The sequence below is a fragment of the Mustela nivalis genome (assembly GCF_964662115.1).
Source record: "Mustela nivalis genome assembly, chromosome: 1".
Taxonomy (NCBI): domain Eukaryota; kingdom Metazoa; phylum Chordata; class Mammalia; order Carnivora; family Mustelidae; genus Mustela; species Mustela nivalis.
In genome coordinates, this window is record NC_139020.1 from 134,001,517 (window position 1) to 134,020,183 (window position 18,667).

Below are 18,667 nucleotides of genomic sequence, written 5' to 3' on the forward strand. Positions count from 1 at the left end.
CTTACAACTCTAAGGTTGTGACCGACTAAGCCATCCAGGGCCCCCTCCCCCAATGAGTTTTAGATTCCCCAATGGGAATGAAAATGTGAGGAGAAAAGTCTAGGCACTATAAAATAAAGCAGATAGATATTAGAACCATCATAGGGAGTAAAGCAAACTATTGAAACTATTGGAAAAAGATAAATCCCGTAGAACTACAGTTGACCCTTGAACAACACAGTTTTGAACTGTGCTAGTTCATTTATATGTGGATTTTTTTCAATATATCAGAAGATTTTTTGGAGATCTGCAAAATTTTGAAAAACACTTGCAAATGATATTGCCCAGAAATACAAAAAAAAAAAAAAATTAAGAGGAAGTTAGATATTATTTTAAGAGTAGAATATGTAATAAATATAACATATAAAATATTTTATTGGTAAGACTTCCAGTCAACTATACGGTACTAGTATTTAATTTGGGGGGGCATCAAACATTACATGCAGATGTTCAACTGTGTGGGGAGTTGGTTCCCCTAACACCTGCATTGTTCAAGGGTCAACTATATTCTCAGATGTGATCAAGAGCATTTGGTTTCTTGGCGAAAGTGAAACCTGCAGTGATGAACATTAATTGAGTTCTGGGAGAGAGAGAACAAAGTGATTAGATATGCCAAGATGAGAACACACAGGCAACATTCTGGGAACACTGGGTATACTGGTATGATTAGGGTACAAAGCAAGAGTTTGGGGAGAGGGAAACTATAGAAATAGAATGACAGAAATGTGGGTTGGGCCTAGAGAACAACTTTGGACTCTATTTTGCAAGTGAGATATCATTGAACATTTTTGAGAGTTACTGGCTGAAATGCAAAAAATGATTGAAAAGATGGGACTATGCATTAATTCAGTTTATATGAACACTACCATAATGCTAGGATTAGATCACAGGTGTTGGGATTAGATCGCAGATTTGGGGATTAGAGAATTTGGGGTATTAGAATGGAAAATGGTTTATGAAGGGGGAAGATGATTTTCCCATTTCAAGTCCAGTTGACTGGAAGTCTGTTAATACCAGTCAACTAAGCAGAAGGAGGTTTGGGCTGGAAAGTTTGGTTTGGGATGTAGTGTTAACATGCCACAACTGATGTGACATAGCCTATTTCCTGATTCTTCCTTGGATTGTCCAAGAGGGTGCTAACATGACTAACACATTACACTGGAACAAGCTCTTGAGGATCAAGTGCCACAGATACCATTTAGGTATGACACATTATGCTCTTCTGGTTAGTAACTGGGGAGTTCATCTAGAAGACTGGCTGTTCAAGGATTCAAATCATCTTCCTTGCATAATGTTGACAGAGAATCCCCAGGATACCTTACCTTAAGTATACATTCTAGACAATGTTGATGTTCTCAAAACAGGGCTATACATGCAAAACCGTAAAGTAGCCCTTACCCTGAAGGAAAGTCAATTTAACATTCTATCAAATTACAAAACGAATTATTTTGTTTTGTTTCAGATACCTGGCCGGAAACTACTGTATAAAATTTAACCAAAGAAGAGTGTGTTATGTCGATCTGCAGCGGAGGATAATGTTTTGAGGTTTTGGGGTTTTTTTGTTGTTGTTGTTGTTTTTTTACTGGAATCCTGCGTAAGAACTCAGGACCAGTTTGCAGGTTAGAATACAATTTCACTAGCAGTGGTGATTTTGGACAAGTTACACCATCTCTTTGCTTCAAATTCTTTACCTTTAAAACAGGCACGCCTCACTCACTAATCACACAACCATGACTAGAGACTCCCAGCTGCCAGGCACTGTGCCACACAGTGTTGAGGACCACTTTGGGGAGCTAATACTCTAACTTAGGAAGGCAATTAGTCTCAGATATTCATTTGACTGAGACCTTGTAGTGTAAAAGTAAAATAGGATAACTCGCAAAGGAAAATCCTTAATAAAAGCAAGCTATTATTTTAAGATTTCCCCCTCCACACACACAAACAGGTAAACTGAATAAAAGCAATAAAAGCTTATTATTTTAAGATTTTTCTCGCCTAGAGACTTTTGGTATGGGGAGGTTCTAATCCTTTTCGCAGGAGTAAATACCTTTACGACCCAGGCTTCCCCTCAGGACACGTTCGGAGGGCTGGGGAGGCTCTCTCAGGCTAGAAAAGTCCTCCCCAAAAAGCCCCCTAGCCGTGTTGGGGTGCTGCAGAGTAGCGTTAATTGGGCTGTGAGCTCACATTCACAAAAGGAATTTCTCCGCCCCACATGGGCAGGGAGCAACAAACCCCTGTTCTCGAGCTTCCCCAAAACCCAGGCCATAAAAGAATTCCCCCACCCCCTACCGCCGGGAGCCCAGGACCGCCACCCAGATGACAATGGCGCCTGCAAGGGCGGGGCCGCGCTTGCCTGGGACGTGGGATGGAGGAAGCAGGCTGGCTCGCCCCTGGCTGAACGCAGAGGTCACATGACACGCCCCAGCCGGCCCCGCAGACCAGCCCCAGCTGAGAGGGCTTTGAGAAGGGGCGGGGGAGCGGACGGAGAGGTGGGGCTAGCTACCGCGGAAGTGACGAAGGGGCGTAGCTCCCTACGTGCAGCGACGTGGCGGCGAGGCCGGCGCCGAGCGGCGGAAGTGGCTCCCGGGCTGGGACTTGAGTGTTTGTGTTTTGGTTCGCGGCGGAGCCGGCGGCTAGCCTGAGGGGAGGAGGCAGAGGAGGGAGAAGGAGGAAGAATTAGTCGGAACTCGAGCGCCGGCGGCGGTGAAGGAGGAGAAAGGAAAGAGGAAGGCGGAGCGGAGAGAGGCGGAGACGGAGCCGGACGGGGGCGGCACCACGGCACGATCCCCGCACGGTCCAGTCTGAGGGGAGCGGCCTGAGGAGGAGACGCGCCGCCACCGTCTAAGCCACCGCCACTGCTTCAGCCTCTTCTCGGGCTACGCCTGGGACTTGCTGCCGGGAGGCTTCAGCCCCGCGGCTCCGCGTGCTGCCGTCTCAGGTAACCAAACCTTCCCTCCCTTGCCAAGAGCCAGCCGGGACCCCAGGTTATGCGCTGTTCTCAGTCTGTCCGCGGCCCTGCCGGCACTGTGTCTCCCGCCCATTCTTCTTCACCTGGCCCTAGTGCCCTGGACCAGAGCTGTCGAGCTGGGCATCTCGTCCTGCCGGCTCTGGTGATTTATTCCTCAAAGAGCTCTGGGGATCGGGATTTGCGGACTGACTGAGGGAGCGACGGGTGTCACCCTCTTCCCTTCTCAAGATGGCGCCGTGAAAGAGTGCTGGAGGCCGCGGTTCCGTCTGCCCCTGTCCTGGCAGTCCTGGAGGGGGTGGTCCCAGCCGAAGCCAGGCCAGGGTGGGGGAAGCTGGACGGGAAAGATGGCCAGGGGGCCTGGCTGGTCCTGCTTGTTCGGGCCATCCGGAGTTTGGTATCAGTTACTCAGGTGCTCTCCAAGGAGGAACTGGGGCCTACAGCAGGTGTGAATTTGGGGAGCTCCGCCTACCTTCGACTTCCAAAGACCGGTAATGGAGGGAGGAGGAGGCTCATCAACATAGTCTGCCTAGGGGGTGTCTCATCTATGAAAGGTGATGAACCGCAACTTTAAAGAACTCAAGACAACTAGGCCGCTGAGCATGCACAGTGGGTAGAGAGAGACCTTATGAAACCTGTCCCGCTGTTCTCTTCCCTTAGAAGCTGGTTACCTCCCGAGACTTTTAGACTGTACGCTGTGAACGTCATAATTCACAAATTTTGGGTTTTGTCAGTGTCATAACCAGTTAGGAAAAAAAAAACAAAACACGTGTACAGCACTATGATAATTCAGGAGGGCTCAGAAACTTTATTTTTAATGTAAAATTGGGATAATATGAGTTCATAGGGTTGCTGTAAGCAAAATTCATGGAATAGTGGTTGGCACAAAAGTGTGCGGTAAATGTTAGCTGCTGTTGTTAATACTCTATTCATTAAAGAATACCTAGAGACCTTTATAGACTACCACTTAATTTTCAAAAGATTTAAAAAGCATTTTATGCAAAATTTTTGTTTTGCAAAACAAAACAGTAGTGAATACATTAACCTTAATGTTAGGCTGCCTGTATCTTTTATAATTACATTTATTTTCTGCTAGAGAGTGTTGGAGGGAGTTATAGTCCAACAGCTTTAACCCTTAGAAGGCAAAGCTAAAATCATAATTTTTTATGGGAATGTCGTTTTTCCTGAAATTTTGGACCATGGAAATTCGGAGCATGTTGTCCTTGACAAGTATTTGAATTTGCTGTTTTGGAGGTAGTGAAACAATTGGGAAGTGTTTCTGTTGGTATTGAAATATCTGAGTGTGTTGGTACGTGTTCATTCTGCATGATATTCTGTTGATACTTGGTCATTATTTCATCAGAGGGCCCCTTTAATTGCCAATTTTCAGTCCCTTTTATGTGTTGGCCCCTGTATTGGATAGATAGATAGATAGGTAGATTGATTCATTCTGTCATCTGATTCTCCAGTAGATATGTAACTTATTTAAAGATATTATTTATTTATCTGACAGAGAGAGTGAACAACGAGAGAGGGAACACAGCAGGGGGAGTGGGAGAGGGAGAAGCAGACTTCCTGCTGAACAACGAGCCCAGTGCGGGGGCTCGATTCCAGGACCCTGGGATCATGACCTGAGCAGAAGGCAGCTGCTTAATGGCTGAGCCACCCAGGCGCCCCCGGAGCACTTTTTATTACAGAAAAATTTTTAAATGTACAGAAATAGGGAGAAGAGTAAAGTGAATTCATCGCCATTAAATTATTTTGTGGCCAGTCATGTTTTATTTACATCCCTACTGTTTGGAAGCAACTCAAACATCTTGTTTCAAGTGTGAATAGTTTGGTATGCATTACTAAAAGGACACTACAAAGCTAGGTAAGTCAGTGGTGATTTTGTTGTCTCCAACATAAGATCGCTTGGATATTTATTAATGAATTCATTGTCCAAAGGGATTTTTATCTAAACTCATTTCATGGGGAAGGCAATTTTCTTACATGAGGTACCTAAATGAAATATAACAGTTACTTTAAGGAGGGAATCATCAGATTTAAGGAGCACATGATCAGATTGTAGCTAAAGATGGGAGGAAACCATTGTGATTTGTGAGTAGATTGGAATAATGTTCCCTTATTCCTTTGAGATTGAAAATTAGCATTAGGTGATAAGAGAAGTTGCCATTTAGGTTAGGTTTTTCTAGATGTGTTAAATAGAAAATAGTGACATATTTAATTGTTAGGCCCAAACTACAGAATAGCGTTAACAAAGTAAGACACTAATTAAAGATTACCACATAGAGGACCTCTGTTAACACTTCCATGTATAATGTACTTGAGCACATGAAACAATTCTAAGTCTTTTAGCCACTGGACACACAAACCTGAGAGCCTTATAATACTTGTTGCTCCAATTTACAATTAGTTAAACAAAAAAAATGTATAATTTTACAGGGGCCTTCCCATAATAATAGCCTTAACTGTGTTCTAGGATCTTTTGTAAGAACTTTCCATTTATGAACTTTATTTTCCCTAAAACTATTCTAGTCCAGCTAGTCTGGCTCTAGAACCTAAACTCTTGAATCATCTCTCAGGTTGACTGAGTTTGAAACGTAGCTCTTTCATGGCTTTGTCACAACTCTGTCACAGTAACTGTATGACCTCAATCAAGTTACTGAACCTCTCTGTTCCTGTTTCCTCTTTTTTAAGGGTTGTAGTATCTATAGGATTGTTGAGCAAATGTTAAGTACTTAACTACCTGGCACAAAGTTAAGTCTTTAATAAAGATTAGCTATAGAATTTTTTTAAAATTCTGAAAATTACAGCAGGATTTTAGGCTTAAATCTCATACCTTTATATTATTACAAAGGTAGTGAACTTAAATGACATTCAGTGTCATATCGATGTTAAGATTATCATGCAATAATATGGTACAGGCAAAATTTGCTGAAGTGATTAACATTAGATTTGTTTTGTTTCCTGATTTGTTTGTTTAATTTTTCTTTACAGGTTTCTCTACATCTAGAAAGAAAAAAATTGACACCTTGCATCCTGGAAGTTCATTTAAGAGACTGAAATTAGGGACTTCTTTCAAATTTGGACATGGCTAATCGAGGAGCAACAAGACCCAACGGGCCAAATACTGGAAATAAAATATGCCAGTTCAAACTAGTACTTCTGGGAGAGTCTGCTGTTGGGAAATCAAGCCTAGTGCTTCGTTTTGTGAAGGGCCAGTTTCATGAATTTCAAGAGAGTACCATAGGGGGTGAGATTTTCTTTTTTCTCTTCATTTAATTAAATTATGCATTGGCAAAAATTGTGCGGTTCTAGCTGTTTGATGATGAATACCTAAATAGGTTGCATAGTCAAGAAAACTGTTCAGCAGACTTCAGGCTTTAAAACTTATGTTGATTTTTGTTTAGATAGTATCTTCCTACATTTTGATTTCCTGGTTATCCCCAAGATGGTTTTGTGTATAAGCTGGAATACAGATGCAAGCATGAAGAGAGAGTCAATATCCCAAGTATTTAGATTTGATCTGATGCCTGTTCCTTGATAGTTATTAGAGGCTTTTTCAAATTAATACACGTTTTAGCACTTTAGGATGAGTAAGAAAATAGTAAAAGTAAATAATGAAAGTTAACCTTAAAATTCTAATTCTAAATAACTGGACTGTTTATAAATTACACTGATTAGTAAAATTAATTAAATTTTATTAAACTTATTTAAGAGTGCTCCTAGGGTGAAGGAAGAGAAAAAGTCAATGATCAACGGAAGAGGGACAAAAAGGGGAAATGGGACCTGGAGAGAAAGACAAAAGAAAGGTTAAGAGGTAGAGTACACTGAATACAGTGGTTGTGGTAGAGCTGAAATGAGGGGAAGGTAAGAGGCAGGAGAAAGGTAACAGCTAATAGTGCAGTGTTATGGATAGAAGACAGGAAATTTGATAAATTGAATTTAATCAAATTCACAATTATATAGCAGTGGGGCAAAACAACCTTTTCCTTTTTTTTTTTTTTAAGAATTTATTTATTTGGTAGAGAGAGAGGATGAGGGGGGAAAGCAGATTCCCTGCAGAGCTGGGAGCCTGATGCGGGACTCGATCCCAGGACTACAGGATCATAACCCGAGCTGAAGGCAGTGGCTCAGCCAACTGAGTCACCCAGGCACCCCCAGAACAGCCTTTTCCAAGCGTCCTCTTTCATCTGTCAAATGAAGCTTTTGAATTGGGTAATACCAGAGGAAACACGGTTTTAAGATTACAATATTTTGCAAGGGGTATATAATTAAGCAGTACTATATTTTTAAGGGTATACATAATATATTTTAATGTCCTACATATAAAAAGTCAAACTTTTGAGATACTTAAGACTGATACTGACACATAGCAACTTCAGATCTTTCAGAAGTGGAACTTCCTGTCCTGCATTTAGTGTATGTTCTCAAGTACACTTGAGGATCTTGTTCATAGTTCAGACCCTTAAAATAAAATAGTTTATAAAACTAGACTACCTCCTGGTCTTTCCCTGTATACAGGAAGTATCCTGCATAGGTGATATTTCCACTTCAGTAGACTCAGAGAAGTGTGGTGGTGATTGTCAATCTCTTGTTTGTACATCTCTCAAGTTACACAGTGTTACATGTTTTAGTTTGTTGTATTTTGTTTTTCAAAATTGATTTATTGAGAGAGTGTGTACACAGTGGTGGGAGTGAGTAAGGGCAGAGGGAGAAGGATAGAATCCTCAAGCAAACTCCCTGCTGAGTATGGAGCCTATTATGGGACCCATCACAGGGTCAGTCCCAGAACCCTGAGATCATGACCTGAGCTGAAATCAAGTCAGCTGCTCAACTGACTGAGCTACCCAGGTGCTCCTAGTGTTTTGTGTTTTTATAATGAGCATGAAAAATGTAGTCCATGGTATGGAGCTTTTGAGTTAGAAATCCAATGAATAATAATAATGAGTAATATACATAATATACATTCTTGTGGTGTCTTTGTTAGTAGATTTTTATATATATATATACATACATATATATGTGTATGTATATACATACATATATATATACACACACACATACATTTATGTATGTGTAGACACACACACAGACACATACATCTGGTTTAGTAATGAAATATCAAGGTAATAACAATTCTCGAGTGGTTGTCAGTGGCAGCATTTCCCAAAGTACTTATGAGTTTGAGGCTATAAATACATGGGACAGATAGAATTGATAAATGCCACCCTCCCCCTTTTCATAATACATACCAAAATAACAAAACACTGAAATGCTATAGTAAAGAACTTAATTCCTGGGAAACTGCAGGAGCCTCAGAAGCTTAAGACTAGAATCTTTTTTCTTTTTTAATATTATGATCATCCGAATGTATTTTTTCCTAATTGACATTTCAAGCAGGACGTTTACAAGAAAAATTTAATCCTGTATCAATGTCATAAGTACACATATTTTCTGATATGTGTGTATGCGTATATATAGTCTGCATTTCCATTAAATACAAATTAGATTATTTACATTTCAGTAATGAGTTTTTCAGGTTTTTGTTCCTACATGTAAAGCTTCCTTAATATTTTCTACTTGTACAGATCAAATCTTGTTTTTAAAACCAACTCTATAAGGAATTTATACCCAAATTTCTGTGTCAGTGGTTGTTGGATACTTTCTAACTACCTTGACTATATAGTAATATCTTTAGGAGGTATGAAGTGCCATTACTATTATAGCTGTGAGCACCGGTATTTGGTTTGGTTTTGAGACATTACTGACAAAAAACATTGTGTAAGATTAAGGTAGAAGACAGTGATTTAATGTCATGTTTTGACAACAGAACAGTGACAAAAATGTGTCAGAGAACGAATTGCTATTCTTTTATGCTGTTTGCTAACAGCATAAGGGTGCTGTTCACCCTTAGGAATTATAGTAGTAGTCTACTTAAGGATTTCAAGGTTTGAGCTATTTAATGCCGAATACCACAGGTCTGTAACTTTTAAGAAATAAGTATTTTTGTTTTGGCTGATGTGAGATAAGACTTAGCTAACAGATGAACCTGGCCCAATGTTTTGCATTTCATCTGTGCTTTATTTTTTGATTGTTTATATCTGGTAATAGTCATTATGGTCTGAAGAGCTTAATTAAAATTTTCTTCTGATTGTGTTTTACAGGGGGGATCATATGTTGTACTCTTTAATTTGTATATTCTAGACCTTACATTCATCAAGAATATCAGGGTAGTTTATGTGATTCTTCCTAAACATGGAAGTTTGATTTAAGAATCCATGTTGTCTCTCAATTTCACATACAATTGTCCCTTGATCCTGTAACACTCACAATGAGGTTAGGTCATTAGGTGATGGGTGTAGCACTTTGGGGAGTTCTAGCTTATTTATAGGGGTTTAAAGTCTGCATGACATTTTTTATTCTTATTAAGACAAGCCCAGAAGGTTGGCAAGGAATATTAAGGCTCAGGTGGTTGTCTTCCTTCCTGCTATCTCATCTGAAGGCTTAGTATTGACTCAGTTAATATTTGTTGGATAGGGCTGGCCATCTTTCACTTAACACCTTGAGTAGTTAAAGACTTTACCAGATTTCAAGTGAGTTACTCTTGTCAAAAGAACCAGAATTTATTTTTAAACACATTTAAGTATTATTTATAAACAAGTAGATAGATCTTCGGTGTAAGAGCAGCATAAGGGTATGCAGTGAAATAAGATGTAGTCATTCAACTCTTTTTTTCTTTTGAAAGTTAAATGTTTTGTACCACAGTTTAATTTTATAGGCAGTGTCATCAGAGGAATAGGAGACACATGGTTTAGGTTATAGAACTATACATGAGAACATTAACAGCATTCTCTTTGCAGGTACTGTAATTTTTGAACTTGGGTTTAGAGCAGTGGTTCTCAGAATGTTCCCTGTTCCAGGAGCATCTGCATTACCTGAGAATGTGTTAAAAGTGCAAATTCCTATATCCTATATTGAATCGAAATCCTGAAGTGGAACCAGTGATCTTACATTTTAACAGGTCTTCCAGGTGATTTGATATGTGCTGAAGTTTGAGAACAACTACTTTTGTGTTCTGAGTAGTCAATATTTTACACTGAGGTTCTTCGAATAATTGCCTTTTTTTTTTTTTTTTTTTTTTTGAACTGTAGTTTGGGTAAGATTTCTAAAAATAAGTTGTTTTTCCAACAGCTCCAGTTTGAAGATAACAAGTATTTTGTCCGGTTACATCATATATTATTTGTATCTGTTTGTATGGAAACCCTTTCCACAAGTCTGTTAACCTGTTGGGCCCTTTAAGAGAATATGGCCCCTTCTCTGTCCCATCTAGGTTGCTCTCCCTTGTCTTTCCTAAGGAACTTAGAGTATCTGGAGTTTTCAGTTATCTGTACCAATGCTGCTCCCCCTTAGTGTCACAAGTAATCAAGGACTGATTATACCCTAAGTTAGAGAAACAAGTGCCTTTTTAATTGTAGTTCCAGTACATGGCACATATTCTGAGGCAACTCATACTCAGCTTTATTTTACTCTTACAGAAAGGAAAATAATGGTACCTAACTTGAAAAGGTTTCGGTGAGGATTAAATGAAAGTACATATAAATTTCTTGGCTACTGTGCCTAGCATAAAGTAAAATGCTTATTAAATGTTAGCTGCTACCACTACCATCACCACCATTACTTTTTGCTGAGTCATTTTTGTCACTGTTCTGTTGTCAAAACAGGACATTTATTTTGGAATCATAACTATTCCATGTAGTGCATAGTGTTTGATTTAGGATTTGACAATGTTAAAAAATTTACGTTTAGATTTTCTTTTATTGGAAGACAAACCCTTGGATTAAAAATTATAGGAACTTCTTCTCGGCCTTTTGTCTAAGATCAGGTGTAAAAATTATAGGAACAGGGGCGCCTGGGTGGCTTAGTCGTTAAGCATCTGCCTTCAGCTCAGGTCATGATCTCAGGGTCCTGGGATAGAGTCCCGTGTCGGGCTCCCTGCTCCACAGGAAGCCTGCTTCTCCCTCTCCCACTTGTCCTGCTTGTGTTCCCCTATCTTACTGTGCCTCTTTCTGTCAAATAAATAAAATCCTTTAAAAAAAAATTAAAGGAACAAACCAGAGTTTTTTTTAGAGGTTTTTATTTGTCAGAGAGCACGTGAGCACAAGCAGGGGAACGAACTGCAGAGGGAGAAGGCTCCCTGCTGAGCAAGGAGCCCAATGTGGGACTCGATCCCAGAACCCTGGAATCATGACCTGAGCCGAAGGCAGATGCTTAACCCAAGATTTTAAAAACCTTATAAGCAAATACTTGCATTAAATTTGAGCCTTCCAAAAATGAAATTTTTGCAAATTCATTCAAGTAGATAGTATGAGCATTTACAACTTAAGTTTCTTAAAATTCTACATGGTAAATCCTTACTAATTTCCCCCCTCCATTTATTGGTTTTCACAAAAGTGGTTAGTCATGTATATTACACTAAATGCAGGCCACCCACATGAACTAAGTTATTTGTGGAAATTTTCTCAGAGGGAGAAATTACACTGTTAAGTAGAATACTAAATGTATTCGGATATTAAACTTACTTCCTAAACTGGGAAAGAAAGCCTAGCCAGAAAATTTGAATCTGAGTAAGTCATGTTCTTCCTGTAGTAGTAAGCTTTCTGTTGCCCTTCACTTGTTTGCCTTCAGAAAAACCAGTCTGTATATAGATGATCCCCAGTTCACAGGGGTTCTACTTAAGATTTTTCAACTTCATGATGGTATGAAAGCAATACAGACAGTAGAAATTATACTTTGAATTTTGATTATCTTCCAGGCTGGCAATATTCAATATAATACTCTTGTGATGCTTGCAGTAGCTGGGAGTCCTAACTCCCAGTCAGCCACGAGATCACAGGGTAAATAACTGAAACAACCATTCTGTACCAGTAACACCATTTCATTTTTCATATTTAGTACAGTATTCAAAAAATTACACAAGATATCCAGTACTGTGTTAATAAATAGTCTTTGTGTTAGGTGATTCTGCCCAACTGTAAGTTAACATAAGTGTCCTGAGCACATGTAAACTAAGGTAGGTTAGGTGTATTTTTTACTTTTACCATATTTTCAACTTGACGATGGGATTAGTGGGAATAACCCTATCAGGAGTCCAGGAAAACCTGTACTATAATCTGTGCATTTATTACCTTTATCTTTTTTCATCCACACATTGCTCTCAATTAAAAGTGCTTTTTTTTTTTTTTTTTTTTTTTTTTTAAGAAGCATGTACAAGTAAGGGGGTGGTACAGAGGGAAAAGGAGAGAGAATCTTAATCTTAAGCATGGAGCCCTATGTGGGACTTGATCTCACAACCCTAAAGTCATTACCTGAGAAGAAAGCAAGAGTTGGATGCCACCCAGGTGCACCTCAATTTAAAAAACTTTTCAGAAAGAACAGAAAACCTAGAGATAGACCATTAGCATATGGTCTTCGATTGGTGAGGAAAACAGTGAAGTGTTCATTGTTCTTTCTAACACAGAATTAAAATTGTCAAAGTTAATCATTGGTTTCAAGTGGAAGAATATCCTTATGCATGATAGTGTTCACTTCTAGAAAGTGTGTATTCAGTCAGTATTTGAGATAAGTTGTATTACTCCGAGAAGTTGGTAGAGATTTGGTACTTTATATCAGTTTGTACCAGTTTGCCCTAAAAAATGAATCTTTAATAGTCTAAACATCGTTATTCTCCAGTATCCTAGTTTAAAGTGTTACACGTGACTACTAAATATTGCTGTCAGTTAGGAGTCTGTAAGCTTGTTTCTAATTCTGGTACCTTTCTATGAACACTTATCTGAGACCTGTTTGTAAAATGAGAGGGTTGAACTAAATAAGGATCCTTCTAGAGCTAACTTTCTAAAATTTTTGTCCCATCTTACTTAATTCATTTATTGTCCTCTGATGCTGCTGAAGTGCTCAAAGCTGTTTGATAGGATCTTTGCCAGTTAGTTCTAACTATAGTGAACAGCCTCTATTGATTGACTAATTTGCTGCTTTTATTCTGTCAGATTGTGAAACTTCTTTAAAATTCATTTACTCAATGAATTTACTCAGCTCTTAACACTGTGCTAAGTACTAGAAGTTAAAGATGACCTTATGGTTTGGGATGGGAGACAGATTGAGTACACATAAGGAATGAAAAATGGTATTATATACCATTATTTATTTATTTGTTTGTTTATTTTAAAGAATTTATTTATTTGACACACAGAGACAGCAAGAGAGGGAATACAAGCAGGGGCAGTGGGAGAGGGAGGAGCAGGTAGGGAAGCCTGATACGGGGCTAGATCCCAGGACCCTGGGATCATGACCTGAGCCAAACAAAGGCAGAGCTTTAAGACTAAGCCACCCAGGCTTCCCACATAAAACTATGTAAATTATGTCTAAATTTCCAGTTGGCCTTCCTGTTTTATTTATTATATATTCCAAAAGAGGACATATATGTATATATAAAGGAAGTGTATTGTTAGTTACATACTGGAAAAATCAACTTTGGTGCTTGGACTTGATCACATGTATTTTGGCTGCATTCAGTCTATTTTTGCTACCTTTCTGTTGTTGACTCTGTTCTAAACATTTAAGGTTTGTGGATAATTGACCTTTGGTAGACAGCAGGGACCCATAAATGATACTTGTTCTGGATAATGATTGGGTGTGGTGGGGTGAGAACCTTTTTTAAAATTTGCTTTTAATAGAATAAAAATTCTTACTTGATAAAAATAAACAGGAAGTTTTGTTGTTGAAAAATGTTTCTTTTCCCCTTTTGTGTCTTACACCATAATAATCTGATGTTATATGCAATTTTGTGGTGCACACTGAATTTATTATAGGATGACATAATTTGGAGTCATCATAGAGCTTTTTATGACAGGCCTCTTAGTGGAGGAGGATAAGAATGTGTAAATGTGAGAAAAGCAATAGGAATAATTCCAGAAGTTTTGGAATTTTGATCATTGGCTATCTTGATACAAATATGAATTCTAGCAAACAAATTACTAATTCCTCAAGATGAGAGTGTGCTTACTGAAGTTACATACTGGATTTTGGAAATAAGGAATTATGCTCATGTTTTATTACTTTTATACAACAGAATATACAAATATACAAAATTACTTCAATTATTTTGAAGTAAGTGTTGATGAACAGCATCCACCCTCTTTCCAAGGTAATATAGATGTGGCAGAATAAGTAGAAGCAGGATGAGGGACCACTTATTCCTGGTTTCTATCGTTAAAGATAGCAGGTGCTTTTGGACTCAGAAGAGGATAATCTATTGATATGGAACTAAGTCTATATGTAATAATTGGACACCTTTAGCATTTTTCAGTGTTTTTACAAGTTTCATATGGACCTTACCGTAGCTATATGATAATACACTGAAAATTCTATATTCTCCCTTCTATATTCCCTACCCCACTCAATTCTTTTCCCCAGAGACAATGTAACTTCGTTGTATGTCCTTGGGAGGTTGCTGTTACTTTAAATCTATATAGTCTCTATACTGTGGAATTTGAAACATCAGGGCCACTGTACTGTATCATATTTTTTACTCTAATACTGTCCTAGTTATTAATTGCTCAGAAAAAAATGACCACAAAACTTAATGATTTAGAGCAATACCATTTTTTCTCTCTCATGGTTCTGGGAGTTGAGTGGGCTTTGTAGGTGGTTTTCTGATCTCTCATGGATTGCTGTTGGTGCTGGGGCTAGAATCAGCTCAGCAGCTGCTGGCTGTTGATTGGGGCCTCAGCTAGAACACCTACATGTGGTCCTTGCCACCTGGCTTGGGTTTCCTCACAGCATGATGGCTGGGTTCAAGAATGAGTGTCCCAAAAAGTACCAGGTGAAGCTGGGTGACCTGTCATGACCTAGCCTAAGAATTCACACAGATAGCATCAGTTATGTTCTAGTCACAGGCTCACACAGATTCAAAGGAGTGTAGGTGTCATGTAAGAAGAATGTGGTGTAGGAAATGTTGTTGAAGCCATCTTGGAAAACACAATCTGTCAAAGATCTATCCATATCATTTTAGGAAGGGCATTTCATTTATCTTGACTGTAGCAGTATCTCATTGCATGGATCATACCAATGTTTAAATCATTTAAATCGGTTCTTTAGTTTTGGATTTGCACATTGTTTTATATTTTTGGCTGTTAACAGTAAGTGCAATAAATAATTCATAGTCATTTCTCATATATCCCTAGTATTGCTATTATGTAAATTTCTAGAAGTTGATTGCCTTTGTTTGTCAAAGGTTACATACATTTGTAATTCTGGTAAAATTTTCCAGACAGCCCTTCAACAACAGTGTACAGAATGTCTTTTACTCTATTTTACTATCTCAGGGGACTTGTAGATTTTACTATTCTGCATTTTTTATTGTACTTTTTCCCATAATATGAGCGAGATCAAGAATCTTACATTTTTAGAGTCCATTGTGTTTCCTTTCTCTGTTAACTATAGCTCCATGATAGTCTGAATTTGTAATAGTCATGCTATTATATACCATTTCATTTATTAGTGTAATTTCTCAGTATCTCTGTGTTATATCATATTTATTTTAGTAACTGGTAATTTCACATTCTTTAACTGTACTCATACTGTTGGACATTTAATGTTTGTATTTTTGTTTGCTGTTTCAGATAATCATCTAATTGTGGCTATTTTCTGAGAATTTTTTTCCACTCTGGACTTATTTCTGTAAGATTTCTAGATGTGGTTACTGAACCAAAAGTAATTTTATCAAATGATGGTGGGATCAAAAGGATTTCAGTCTTCTCATTACTTTTTTCCTCCCTTGGAGATACTTCAGTTTCTTAAGGCATTGCTTGGCTTACATAATTGTATTCTGGGATTGCAGGTTCCTGTAACAGTTTCTCTTGAGAGTTAAAGTCTTCCTTGTCTCTCTCTTCTCCCTTCTTGCTTGCTTGCTCTTTTTTTTTTTTTTTTTTAAGATTTTATTTATTTGACAGAAGGAGCACAAGTAGGGGGAGCAGCAGGCCCCTGTGGGGTGGGGGGGGTGGAGAGCCTGATATGGGGCTCAATCACAGGAGCCTGAGACCATGACTTGAATTAAAGGCAGACACTCAACCAACTGAGCCACCTGGGCACCCCTCTTGTCCCTTCTTTAACTTGTCCTTTTCCATTCCTGTGTTCTAAAATTCTCATATATTAGCACTTTAAGCTGACTTAGTGGATAGGTTTATTGCTAAGTATTAGTCATTTTCAAAGCCAGTGATCTTTTAAAGATCTGGGCAGTTCTGTTTAGGAAGCATTAAGTGCTAGGTTCTTGAAGCCAGTTGAGAAGGTGTATCACTAAAGAGAAGGGTGGGGAGTGGGGTACAAGCTTTCCCCCTTTTCAAATAAGCATTTTCATTTTCTTTAGGTAAATACCCAGAGGTGCAATTACTGAATTCTGTGTTAACTGTTTTTAGTTTTTGAATTATTTTTTTAATGTTTAATGTTTTCTGTAGTGTCTGTACCAGTTTACATTCCCACCAACAGTGCACTAAGAAGGCAGCTCTGCTCACCACTATACCACCAATGCTGCACGACCAGCAAGTGCACTAGGATTGCCCTTTCCCCACATTCTCGCCAACAATTGTTATTGTTTCTCAACTAGCCATTCAGACTGTGTGAAGTGATATTTCATTGTGGTTTTGAATTGCATTTCCCTGATGATGAGTGATGTCCAGCATCTTTTCATGTGTCCTTTAGCCATCTGTAGGTCTTCTAAACATGTTTAGGTCCTCTGTCCATTTTTTAATCAGATTATTTGGGTGTCAAGTTTAGGAGTTCTTTCATGTATTTTGGATATTAACCTCTCATTGAATACATCATTTGCAAATATTTGCTCACATTCAGTAGGTTGCCTTTTCATTTTGTTGATGATTTCCTCTGCAGTACAAAAGCTTTTTTTTTTTTTGATGTAGTCTGAATTGTTTATTTTTGCTTCCTCTAGAGTTTTTAACTGACTTGTCTACACTAATTTCCAGCAGTTTGTTTATTACAGTTCAGGTTTTCCTCAGCCTTCTGATCTGAAATGTGTCCTTACCATATCCACTTTTCTAATTTTGGGAGCAGTAGATTGCCCTGTGACCCCACTTTTCTTACAGATCTAAGAAGAATTGTTGATTTTTCAGTTTGTTCATCTTCTTGCATGTTAGGATAGGGTGGTGACTTTTAAGCTCCATACATGCAGAATTAGAAATCAGAAGTCATTTTTTCCTTGAATTTTATGAGAATGTAATAAAGTATTATTTAAACTATTTAATAAATAGTTAATTATATTTAATAAACAGATAATCTAATAAATAGATCAAAAGTAGGCAGAGAGGCCGGCAGAGAGAGAGGAAGGGAAGCAGGGTCCCTGCTGAGCAGAGAGCTGGATGCGGGGCTTGATCCCAGGACCTGAGCCAAAGGCAGAGGCCTTAACCCACTGAGCCACCCAGGCACCCCTAATAACTTCTAATAGCCTCTCCCTTTCCTCCCATATCTTTCGCCTTTCCTCTTTGTAATGCAATCATTCTGCTTCCAATTTATTATTTGATGCATCATTGTCATGTAAATACAGTCTTAGAGTAAAGATTTTTAAAGGTTTGGGCCCGTGGTGGGGCAAGCACAGGCTCTTAGTCTTAAGATTCAGACCCTGGTTTTATCAGTTCATTCTAGGGTATTCAGGTTTGGGGCACAAATTTATTATTAATTAAACTCAAACTCTAAAGACTAATTTTTTAAGAATGTGTACTAGTTTAGTATCAGAAATACTAGTGTAATGTTTGACAGGTGAGGTGTGACTACTTTATGTCCTGGTTAGTGGATTCCCTTAGGATAGTCAGGTATCCTTTAATATTTTCCAAGGTTGCAGTTCATTTGGCAACATCTAAGTTACCTCTAGATGTTGCTAAATGATTTGTTGTAAAGTATGCATAATATAAAATTTACAGTTTAAACATAATTTTAAGTGTATAGTTCTGTGACGTTCAGTACATTAACCTTGTATAGCCATCAATACTCCCTGTCTTCAGAACTTTTTCATCTTCCCCCAAATGAAACTCTGCTTATTAAACAATAACTTAGCCATTCTTCCCCACTTCTGTCCATAGCAAATTCCATTTCTACTTTCCATCTATGAATTTCACTGCTCTAGGAATCTCCTGTAAAGAAAATTATACAGTATTTATCTGTAATTGGCTTATTTCACTTAGCATGTCATCAAGGTTTATCCATGTTCTCATGTGTCAGGATTTCCTTTTTAAGGCGAGATAATGATCTGTCACATGTATAATACCACAGTTTGCTTATCTTTCACTGATACTTCATTTTGGATTTTTGGATTTTTGGATTTCTTCCACCTCCTGGCTCTTCTAATGCTGCTGTGAACATTCTTTTGGGTGTATATCAGAAGTGTAATTGCTGAGTCATATGGTGATTCTGTTTGATATTTTTCAAGAATCTCTACCATTTTCCCTCGCAGTACACTATTTTATATTCCCACAAGGGTTCCAGTTTCTCCATATCCGTGCCAACTCTTGATTTCTGTTGTTTGTGTTAATAGCTGTCCTGATGGGTGTGAAGTGGTATCTCATTGTGGAATTTTCATTTTTCTCCTGATAGTGGTGT

The 18,667-nt window shown here is 38.4% G+C and overlaps 1 protein-coding gene across 1 annotated transcript in view; it reads left to right on the forward strand.

Moving 5' to 3' along the window:
* The first annotated feature begins 2,562 nt into the window (after nucleotides 1-2,562).
* The window catches only part of RAB5A (RAB5A, member RAS oncogene family), a 29,120-nt gene continuing 13,015 nt past the window's right edge, over nucleotides 2,563-18,667 (forward strand). The window contains exons 1-2 of the mRNA XM_082729140.1: nucleotides 2,563-2,977; nucleotides 6,005-6,260. Coding sequence (XP_082585266.1) covers nucleotides 6,098-6,260 — 163 coding nt within the window. The 5' untranslated portion in view covers nucleotides 2,563-2,977; nucleotides 6,005-6,097. The remainder of the gene's footprint in view (nucleotides 2,978-6,004; nucleotides 6,261-18,667) is intronic.